The 11528-nt window shown below is 38.7% G+C and overlaps 1 protein-coding gene across 1 annotated transcript in view; it reads left to right on the top strand.

Moving 5' to 3' along the window:
* The window catches only part of TARS3 (threonyl-tRNA synthetase 3), a 34905-nt gene extending 24972 nt beyond the window's left edge, over positions 1 to 9933 (top strand). Inside the window, exons 12-19 of the mRNA XM_075897731.1 lie at positions 1221 to 1383; positions 2076 to 2213; positions 4240 to 4317; positions 4425 to 4525; positions 5782 to 5886; positions 8037 to 8109; positions 8381 to 8495; positions 8862 to 9933. Of these exons, the coding sequence (XP_075753846.1) occupies positions 1221 to 1383; positions 2076 to 2213; positions 4240 to 4317; positions 4425 to 4525; positions 5782 to 5886; positions 8037 to 8109; positions 8381 to 8495; positions 8862 to 9010 (922 nt within the window). The 3' untranslated portion in view covers positions 9011 to 9933. The remainder of the gene's footprint in view (positions 1 to 1220; positions 1384 to 2075; positions 2214 to 4239; positions 4318 to 4424; positions 4526 to 5781; positions 5887 to 8036; positions 8110 to 8380; positions 8496 to 8861) is intronic.
* The last annotated feature ends 1595 nt before the right edge of the window (positions 9934 to 11528 follow it).

An 11528-nucleotide genomic window follows, 5' to 3' on the forward strand; every position in this document is an offset into this window, starting at 1 on the left:
ATGAAAAAAATTCTGTTCTTTCATCTTCCTTACTGAAAGATATTGGGATGTCCCTTTGCCGCCTTATGTCCCCCAACATACATCTTTTGCCCCGACAGAGTCAGGATGACCCCCTATAAGTTGTTGCGTGGTATGTTGACTCTATATTGCTGTCACATTCTCACTTCACTTGATAGACAAATGGAGCTTCTGTTGCATTGGCATATAGTACTTAATTTACATGTGATTTGAGGCAGGCTGGTCCTTCCATATTCTTTGTTGGACAAAACGTATTTGTCAACTCTGCTTTGATCCGAAGATGAAAACATATTTTTCAATGTGTATATGTTCACAGCTCCTTACTTCGTGTCAGTATGGACATTTCACAGTTACGTTAATGCCAGGATCACAGTGGTCATTGAATTAAGATTTCACATGCCATTTTTTCTAGATAAATACTATGAAAGCAGTGTGATCGGTTTAGTGAGTTTGTCAGGCCTGATAGGAGTTGCTGGTTAGAACAGCGAGCTCTCTGTCAGTTGGCATAGATGTGTTCGTAGGATCCCAAATTCTACTGAACAATAGGTTTTTGGTGCTTGAGACAGGTTTCAGTGTACTATTACTTCTATCAATGTAGTCAGTCTATTTCTTGTATTTCCTTTCTGAAGACTGAAGTAAGAAGCTTAGCTTTTTGGATACATAATGGCCAAAAAAAATTGGGCCATTCATGAAATACATGCGGGTTTTGTTTGTTTGTTTGTTTTTTGGTGGGGGGGGAGGAATGTTATAATTTGCAACTCTCTTGGGTTTAAAATATACCTTGGATAGGGATGGGATGACTTCATGGCTAGAGAGAGTAAGACGGGGTGCTGGAAATCCCTGAGTTCTAACTTTGGCTCTCACTGGGACTTTGTCTGTAGACTCCTTTTCACCATCTGTTGAACGGTGGTTTGGAGATTCGTAATTAGTGGTGTATTCTTGAAAAGTATTATGTAACCTAATATTCTGGACTGGCCTAAGCTGATTTAATTCAAAAGAATGTTGGGTATAAGTTTTACTACCTGCATATAAAAGTCACAGAGAGGTAGCTATGTTAGTCTGTAGCTTTAAAAACAGCGAGCAATCCTGTGGCGCCTTAGAGATTAACATGTATTAGGTCATGAGCATTGTGGGTAAAAGCACTTCATCAGATGAATTGGATTGGAAACTACAAAATCCAGGGTATACTTTGTCTCTTCTAGCTTGATGTTTGCTCATCGCCCTCGGTCATGGAGGGAAATGCCTATTAGATTTGCCGACTTTGGGGTTCTTCACAGAAACGAACTCTCAGGAACTTTGAGTGGTTTGACTCGAGTCAGGCGTTTCCAACAGGATGATGCACACATCTTTTGCACAATGGAACAGGTAAAGAACTTTTCTGCCTTTATTTTGTCCTGACAGGTTATTCTGTAGCTTAAGTGCAACATTTGTTTCTTTTATTTCTTCCCTGTTGTTAAGTTGCTTCCTTCTAATTCATATGGGATTCAGTAAGTCTTTAGATGACTATATAATTGCTTGCATCAGTATCCCATTGTTCATGATGTCAATGTCTGAAATTGCCAACAGGCTAATGTCCTGATGTTTTATTAAGTTTTTCTATTATGACACAAATGTTGCTTATTTGTAAAGGAGAACGGTGTGTATTTTTGAGATGTTACTAAGTATGGCTACCTGCAGCTGTGTATCAACAGGAAAAAAAATCTATACAGGATATTACGCTTTTGTCTCACCACAAGGATATTTAAGCAATAACAATAAAGTCCCAAAAGATCAAATAACCGGCAAAAAAATGAAATAAGTGGTTTATCTGGATGATGTTTTCCACTTAACTATACTGAGTAGTATCTTATTCCATCAGTCATCCAAAGACTTCAATGCAGAGTAAATTAAGGCACTGTGTGGCAGTGTAGAACCAGGTCTCATAATCCCAAACCTCTATGAAATATCCTTCTGATTTAGGAAACCATGAAGCAAGCCTGATTGAAGACAAACAACCAGTGATCCGTGGCAGCATTTTTTGAAGTTCTGTAAATGGATCTGTGTTGCTTAAATTTCAGATTGAGGAAGAAATGAAGGGCTGTCTAAATTTTTTGAAGTCAGTTTATGAAGTCTTTGGTTTTACCTTTCAACTGCACCTTTCTACAAGACCTGAAAATTTCCTAGGAGAAGTACAGATTTGGGACCACGCAGAAAAGGTAACACGGAAAGGTATTTAATACTTTAATTTGAAGAAACTTAATGCATTTTAATATGGCTAAATGTAAATGCCTAGATCTCAGGACAAAGAATGTAGGCCATACATACAGAACAGGGGACTCTTCTCTGGAAGCGGTGACTCTGAAAAAGATTTGGAGGACATGGTGGATAATCAGCTAAACTTTAGCTCTTCTGGCCATAGCATCATGCTGGGAGTTCAAGTCCTCCTGGGATGCATAAACAAAGGAATCTAGAATAGAAATGGAGAGACTGTTTTGCCTCTTTCTTGGTACCCACAATTCAAGAAAGATAATGAAAAATTAGAGCGTTTAGAGAAGAGCCACAAGAACATTTAAAGGATTAGAAACCTGCCTTAGATTTAAGAGCACAATCTGTTTATACTAAAGAGGAGCTCAAATAATGCCTTGGTTATAATCTGCAAGTATCTACATGGTAAACACATTTAGTATCATGTTCTTCAGTCTAGTGGAGAAAGGTCTAACATGATCCAATAGCTGGTAGTTGAAGCTATACCGAGGGCGGGCAGTGATTGATTGATATATTTATATTTTTTATGGGGGGGATACTCCAAGCTTTTGGTAAGTGGTTAAGGGCTGCACTTCAGGGGTCTGGGTCAGAGCCTGAGTGCAGAAAGGCGCATGGGGTAGGGGAATAGGGTGCAGGAGCAGGTGTGTGGTCTGAGAAGGAGTTTAGGTGAAGGAGGGGGTTGTGATCTGGGGCAGAGGCTTGAGGTGCAGAGTCCAGGATGGGATAAGTTTGCAGGGGAGGATTCTGGCCTGGGGAAGGAGTGTAGGAGGGGGTGCAGGGTCTGGGAGGAAGTTGTGACCTGGGAGAAGAGAGAAGGGGGGAAAGAGGGTTTGGGTGGTGACCTGAGACAGGTAATTGTGGGGGAAAGAGCAGGTGGGGTGCCAGAGGCAGGCTGTGGCTAGGAGGCACTTAGCTTGGCTGCTCAAAGCCAGCAGCCCTTCAGGAACCTGAAGCAGACTCTCTGCCTCTGCTGAAGTCTCAGTCAGCTGGTTGCTCCACATGGGTCTGCTGCAGGCATGGGGGGAGGGGAGGGAGGCTTCACATGCTGTTCCTGCCCCCAGCAAAATATCTCAAATCCTATTGGCCAGAAACTGGCCAATGAGAGCTGAGAGATTTTGCTGGGGGCAGAGGCAGCATGTGAGGCCTCCCTTCTCTGTCCCCAGCTGTCCAGACCAGAGAGCAGCTAGCTGTTGAAAGCATGGACTGCTCTCTAAGGATCCTGGTGAAGCGACTGCAGGCTGGGTCTGGTGACTTGGTGGGCTGGAGTTGGCTTGCTGGAAGCCTGTTGCCCATCCCTGAGCTATACAAATTCAGGCTGGAAATACAGCATATTTTTTATAATGAGTGTAATTAGCTATAGGAACAATATAATTAAGGGTCATGGTGGATTCTGCACAGCCAATTTTGAAATACATTCTCCTAGTATTATTTTAAGGAAGTTTTGTGGCCTGTATTATACAGGAGGTCAGATGAGATGATCACAGTGGCCTGTCCCTTCTGGCATTAGAATCTATGCCTCTGATACATACAACTATCTAATGTCTAGTCTTGCAAACCTTCAGTCATGGTGAATCAGTGAGATTACTTAAATGAAGTAGGGTTTTTTTAGGATAGAGCTCTAAAATCTGTACTTGATAGGTGTGTTTGCTGCGAGAAATGAAGCACTGACAAAACAAATCTCCTGATTGATATAGTTACCTATAGCTTGAACAGATTTTCTACCAGAAATTTCTTGTTGTTGATCTCTATATTTGATACAAAAGTCAGGATTTAGAGTAATTATGTTTAGTTCATTAGTTCAAAACTCTTTATATTGCTATGATGTTTGAGTTGGTACTACCCATTTTCTTACATAGTATGACTTAGTTATTTTCCCTCATCTTCCCCTTCATGAGAGGTCTTGGTAGGACTGTGTTAAATAAATAAACAAAAAAACCCATGACCATTAAACTTCATCTTGCTTATTTTTATAATTAGCAATTACAGAACAGTTTGAATGACTTTGGAGAACCATGGAAGTTGAATCCAGGAGATGGAGCATTTTATGGTCCTAAGGTTAGTAAATCTGTGAAAATTCAAAATAAAATTCGAATGCAGCTTGGTTAGTGCATAATAGAATAACCAAAAACCTGTATCTAGTAACAGAAGCATTTTCTTTACAGATTGATATTAAAATCAAAGATGCAATTGGCAGGTATCATCAGTGTGCTACTATCCAACTTGACTTCCAGCTACCAATCAGATTTAACCTTAATTATGTTGGGTAAGTGGTTGAATTGTTAGACTGTCAACTGTAACAGATGTGGAGTTCTTTACTTTCACTGTTTGTAGCTCCCACTAAAAATGAGTTTTTAAAGAAGCATTTTAATTATTTACTGGCTTCTGGACAAGCTGCTGACCTACCATTAAATGCATAGGTGCAGTGGGAGGCAACAGATCCCCAGCTGTGGAAATGAGTACTTGGACTGGCCGTGAGCTAAGGCTTTCCCCTCTTTTAGTAGTTTGTTCAACTGCTCTGTTTCTTTGTAAATGATACTGAAGAGTGGGGGGAAAGAATGATGATTTGTCTTTCTGGTCTGCTCTTCCTGAAGAGAACTGCATGTATCTGACCTTAAAGTTTCCTCAACGGCTGTATGGGACTAACACACTAATCAGTCACTATTGTTGGATGCATCTTCTTATCACAGGTTACACATCAAACTATCAGCATTTTGCAGGTTTGGGTTCTTGACACAGTCACTATTTAAAGTAAAGGTCAGATCAACTAGTTTCACCTTGATGGAGGTGCATAAATTGTACATGTACAGGATTGGACACTTTTTTGAGAAAAGAAATATCATTTTTAGTTTCCAATTTGAGACGACTTTTTTGTTAAGCACATTTTGTGACTTTCATGCTCTTGGATGAGTGCTTCCATTGGTTTCCCATTTTCATGTATTTGGTTGTGTCATGATTTGTCTCCCCTTGTTTTTTGAAATAACAAAAACAAAATTTTTTTTGTTTTGGATTTTACCTGCTCTTGCAACTTCCCGTCATCTGAAATCCCAATTGTTTGTTTTTCACAGCATGATAATTATCACAATAACCAAAGGATGACGTCTCAAATGGGAAATAAGCAGTAGGAACAGGGAAGATCCTAATGAAGATATTTTTATTGACGTTTGAATTAAAAATTGAGGGAAAAGAGAGACATCAGATATGAAAGTATCTTGAGGTGGACCTGAGTCATAAAGTTAGAATCTGAATCCAAATTCAAAGTGATTTACAAAACCAGGATTTTATTGTGCCCGTTTCTCATTATATGTAGGCAGGATTATTTCAACCTGCTTTGACTACCAATTTATTTTATTATTATCAGTATGTATTAAAGAGAGTACATTTGGAGTGAAAACAATTAATAATTTGATAATATTTATTCTGCGTTTTATATAAAACCAAAGCAGAAGATTGGAAAAAATTACAGTAAGCTTATGTGCACTGATTAAGGTAAATGTCTTAATATTTCTTCTTCTTTTGCAGAAAGGATAGTGATGATAAGAAAAGGCCAGTGATCATTCATAGAGCTATTCTGGGCTCAGTGGAGAGAATGATAGCTATTCTAGCAGAAAATTATGGAGGAAAATGGTATGTGGCTCATGTATAGTACTAAGAAACAATTAGGAACAAAGCTAAAAATACAGAAGCTTCTTAATGGCCACTACATCATAATAAAAATAATTCGCCAAGACTCTTAGTCAAGGTAGTACAGGCAAAACAACGAAAATGTGGAATGTCTCAGTGAGGCTTGAGTACCATAAAATCATTAATATGGTTCATATTACAAATATTAATGATTATGTTTATCAGGGTGGCAGTAAGCCCAAGGCAGTTTGCCAAGATTAGCCCCTGGCAGGCCACAGGCACTTTTAATTTCCCTATGCATCCACCGGTATTACAGCTCCTAATGACAGCAGATTGCCATTCCCAGCCAATGGGAGCTTCCTGCAGCACCCACTGGCTGGGAACAGTGATTCATGGCCAATGGGAGCTGCAAGCTGCTATACTTGCAAACGTGCAGGTAAATAAAGCATTGGCTGGGGCTAACCCTGTCAAACTGCATCTGCCAAACAGGCCACGTATTGTCCACCCTTGATGCATATAGCAGACAAATTCAAACATGACATGATTATAGACTAAGATAAGAGTAGAAATTCAGTTTTACAAGATTATAGTAAAACTAATACAGTAAGACCATATTTTAAATTGGCAATTGAAACATCTGTAGAATATATTTTATTTGCCCTTCATTATTTAGCCATAGAAGTATAAAAATGAATTTGTAAACCATAATACATATATTGTATTGATTAATAAGTTAGAGTTTTAACATGTATAAATAGTGAACGCTGCTCCCTTTTTCATGACTAATATCTGAAAGATAACTTCTCCATAAAATGGAGAATAAAGTACAATTAAATGGAGAAGGTGGGGAAGGGAACAGATCTCATTCACGAACATACAGTCCCCCTATTTTAAAAGTATAAAATAAAGGACATAGATAATGTGTGAAATTAAACTGTAGTTGAATTATTAAATGAAATGGGTAACTTGGAAAGGAACGAGAGACCAAAATTGTGTATATATCTTCATGGCCTGTTGGTTTGTATCTTGAGCTCACTCAAGGGATTCTAAACTAGTTGTGTACTGAAATTACAAACAGAAGTGGTGGTAATTTAAGTAGAATAGTTCCTTCAGAGAATGATACCTGTAAGTGATTCTTGCTTTATGTCATAATCTGAATTGATTCCAATGCAACCTAAATATGTTGATTTAGTACACGGTAACATTTTTCTCTTAACATTAACACAAAAGTAAATTTAAACTTAAACAAGTATGAAAAGTGGTGCATACACTATTCAGTAGTGTCGAAATATCATCCTCTGTTGGGAGCCAACTAGCCACAACAGAGGTGGATTGGATTCATGATGTTATTTTAGTTTTTAACAGTAAATTTTCTATTTAACCTAGAGCCAGAATTATTCATTAATATGTTCAGGTGAATTAGGCAGGATAAAGACCATGCCTTAGCCTAGATGTCTATAATTAAACCTTCTTTAAAATTATTCAGTTACTGTTAGAGCAGTGGTTCCCAAACTTTTCGGCATCACATCCCTTTTTGATTTTTGAGAAATCCTCACCTCTCTTTTCCTCCCTCTTCCCCCGTCCCTCTCCCAAAAAAAGCAGCAAAACTTGTTGAGAGAGAAAAAAAAAGAAAGAAACTGACCAAAGCCAAAAAACAGTCATGGCCCTTTTAATTCCCAGGACCACTGTTTTTTAAAAAAAAAAAAAAAAAAAAAAAAAAAAGTGCCAGTACTCCAGCGGAAAAGCAGAGCAGGCATTGCCCTTTTAAGGTGACCATTTTTAAGTCTGCCCAGGATGCTCCATCCTCCCTCTGTCTCCACCAGCCTGAGCTGCACATGTTCCGGTGGACGCCCAAGGCAGGAAAAACAGAAAATACCAGACATTTCACATGGTATTTTCTGAATTTTTTTTTTTTTTAACCAGATGGACAGGGCTCTTTCCTTGGGGGGGGGGGGGAATTAATGGGGGGGGCGCTGGGTTGCCTCGTGCCCCCCCTGGAATTTCTTCACACACACACCCAGAAGGGCACGCCCACCAGTTTGCGAACCTATATATTCAAGCATATAAACGCTTGCATGAATGGAAGGTGTGTTTAGTGTAAGTGTATATACAATGTATTTTTATATAAATTTTATCTGTGTTCTATTTGCCAGGCCTTTCTGGCTCTCTCCTCGCCAGGTGATGATTGTCCCTGTGGGGCCTACTTGTGAAAAATATGCTGAACAGGTAAAAGTAGACTTGCTTTTTAAAAAATTGAAGTAAAGTTTATTTTAACAGTCACGATATAATCTCTAATTCCAACCTAGAACAGAAATGTGTAAACTCCTATACATGTTGAAGTAGTCTTTATTACCTTCTAAAATTGTCATGAATTTAATATGAGGACATGAAATTCCGAACGAAAATAATATTTTTGGGGGCTCTTGCTTCTTAGAGAGAGAATGAATTACTGAAGCCTGTGTGTGTAATATTAATGGAACTTTTAACTTTATTGTAGGTTTGCCATGAATTTTTTGAAGCAGGATTTATGGCTGATGTTGATGTAGATCACAGCTGCACATTAAACAAGAAAATAAGAAATGCACAGCTTGCACAATATAACTTTATTTTAGGTAATTGTGTATTTGTTTCTGATCTTTGTAAATGTTTTTTTAAATTTTGGTTATAAACGACAGATGTCATGGATTTTGATGTTTATTTTAAATTTCATAATCTAAGCAGGAGATTAAACAGACTGAAGCAAATTAAAGTAGAGTTTCTTTTCACTTTTTTTTAAATAAAGTAACAGGTATGATTGTGTAATAGTTTCATAGTTAAGTGGTAGAGAATACCTTCTTTAATGTGTGGAAGATAATATAGCTAAAATGGTGACTAGCATCAGGTCCTGTGCTATTTTTTCCTAAAAATTATGTACTCTTTAAAAAGTTACATGCCTGCTGCATATCCATTAATGTTTTTCTGGAATATTCCTCTTGCAGTTGTTGGAGAGAAGGAAAAAGCAAATAATGCTGTCAATGTGAGAACAAGAGACAATAAGGTTCATGGAGAGATTTTGGTAACGTCTGCCATTGAAAAACTAAAGCAACTTAAGAAATCACATACTTTATATGCAGAGGAAGAATTCTGAAATGGCTCCCACTTAGCAGCAATGTTACCTCTAAATGAAATTGAAAATTTGTCCTCCCCTCGATAACACTGTTGTGATTATTTGCAAGGTTTTGTAATTAATGCACAAAAATGTAATAGATATGGGTGTTTCGGGATTGGGTAAAAGAAAAGATTCAAACCTTGGATGACTTAAGTAAATCATCTGAAACCATAGCAACTGGAAAATTCAGTTTAGAAAAAAACTTCACCTATACTACAAAATGTATTGTTTCTGCTACATATTTAAAGCTGGTACTCTAAAAGTGATCAAGAGAAAAACACTGGAAAGTGTACTTCGGCTACTGCTAACAAACTTAATCAGTCAAAAGATAGCTATGTAACTTGTCTGGCATCAGAAACTTGACAGCTTGTATAAGAAATTAAAATTCTCATATTTGTTTTGAGGTGTGTCTAGTTCCTACTGGACTAATGTTAACAGGCCACACACATGTTGCTACTCCTTTTGGAAGTCTTAACAGCAAGGACAGGCACTGAATGGTCTAGTGACTACCTAGAGAGGTTGAATAATATAGACTAAGCGCTGTAAGGAACTTAGGTTGTTGACTGTAGTGTTCTTGTTCTATGAGTACATTGAAGACCTCCATTTCCAGTGCTGAAAACCTGGCTCCTTTCACAAGCACTAAATTCACTTTTAAAACTTTAAAATAAACCCCAGACCTTCCATAGATTACACTGTTTCTGCTTTGTTTGGGGCATGGACACTAGGAAAATGTTGAAAACCTGTTACGTAAATTTCTGTAATTTTATCTTTAGGAGAGTTCATTGATAACATCAGCTATGCATATGTTGAATCTAAATTAGTTATTTTAATTGCTCCATTTTGTAATTAGACTGAATAGTTTACTGTTCCTGGCAACTGAATAAATCTTCAGTACAACAGTCTGTTTTGAGAGGTTTATTCTCCGTACAAGTCTAATTTTATTTCACTTTCTTTTGTACACTTGTTTTAGTAACACATGGCTTGTCTAATTTTTTATGATACTAAATTACCCAACCAATTGTATAATCAGTTTAAATTATGACTTACATAGTTACCTGATCTCTTAAAAATGAAGCAGAAAATAGGCTATAACGTGTAAGTATTTTGCTTAAAGAGAAAATTCAGAGTTTAATATTAAGCTTCCATCTGACATCTGTGCACCTTTTGAATCTGTTCCTTGGATCCAGTCCTGAAAGTCCTTGAACAAGGAACAGATTAGTATAGGAAATTTTGCATGAAGAGCAGGTGTCAGCCGATGGGGGGTGGGTGTGTGTGTGTGTGTGTGTGTGTGTGTGTGTGATACACCCGAGACTTCAACTGCTGAGACAGGGGTCCCTTCGCAGTGGGCAACCTGGAGAAGGATGACGGGCGCCCCAAGAAGTTTACAGGGAGAGCTTATTACACCTCAGATTTCAGCTGCTAGGATACAGGATCCCTTCGCAGCGGGCAGTCTAGGGAAGACTGAGAGATGCCCCAACAGATCTGTCACCTGGGAGTCACACGATCCAAAACTTCCAAGCTCTTCCTATACCTGTCCCTAATGACCGGCTGAAGTTCTTTTAAATTGTGCTTGGTTCTGTTACAGCAACTGAAGGAGTCAGGTTAAAGCTTAAACAGTTACAGGTTTATTGTTACAGGGTAAACTTAGCTGTTAAATGCTACTACTGTGTTACAGATAACACAGCCACTACAAAGGACAGCACACAAATTACACTAAGTAGTCACTTACAGGTACCATGAAACCCTTTTGGTTCTCTGAGCTCTTATTAAATGCATGCAAAATAGACACCTAGCAGGTATATATTCTAACCCCTGTGTTCCAGACTTGGCATGGCCAACGTCTTTCAATCCCTTGGGAAGAAGTAGGACAAGGTTGGGTGTCCCACAGACCTCGGGAGACAATCAATACCTGCCAGCAGGTGTAGATGATTGGAGCTCAAATGGGGTGGGCTACTAAACCCCTCTTTATACCCCTTGGGTCATGTAGGCTTCTTCCTGGTCTCAAGTGGCCAATTACGAAAAATGGCTTTGAATGTCAAGTTTTCCACAAAGGGTGCAAAGCATAATTCACACCTGGGAAAATTAAGACAATGGGCACCTCTGGTATGTGATGGGTGAAGATTTCTCTCCTGGGACAGTGCAGGCGTGTCAATTACTGGTAATAGCCATCAGGGTGATGGGAGGCCCTGGGTCGTCAGCTAGCCCATTTACTGTCTGGTTTCTGTTTATGGTAGAGTCAGGGACAGGCAGCACACCTGCGTTCCTAGAGCATCAAAGGCTGACTGCCTTTCTCTTGCTCTCTGAGGGGGGCGGAAACGAAGATGGGGTTCATGTCTGGCTACAGCAGGACATAATGATACTTTTGATTAAGAGTACATCTACACTGCAAGCTTCTTTCAGCAGAAGCTTTTCCAGAAAAGATCTTATGGAAAAGCTTATTTTGAAATACAGCATCCGTACTACAGGAAAGCTAGATGGACCTTTGGTCTGCCCCAGT

Source organism: Pelodiscus sinensis, chromosome 14, assembly GCF_049634645.1.
Source record: "Pelodiscus sinensis isolate JC-2024 chromosome 14, ASM4963464v1, whole genome shotgun sequence".
Lineage (NCBI taxonomy): Eukaryota > Metazoa > Chordata > Testudines > Trionychidae > Pelodiscus > Pelodiscus sinensis.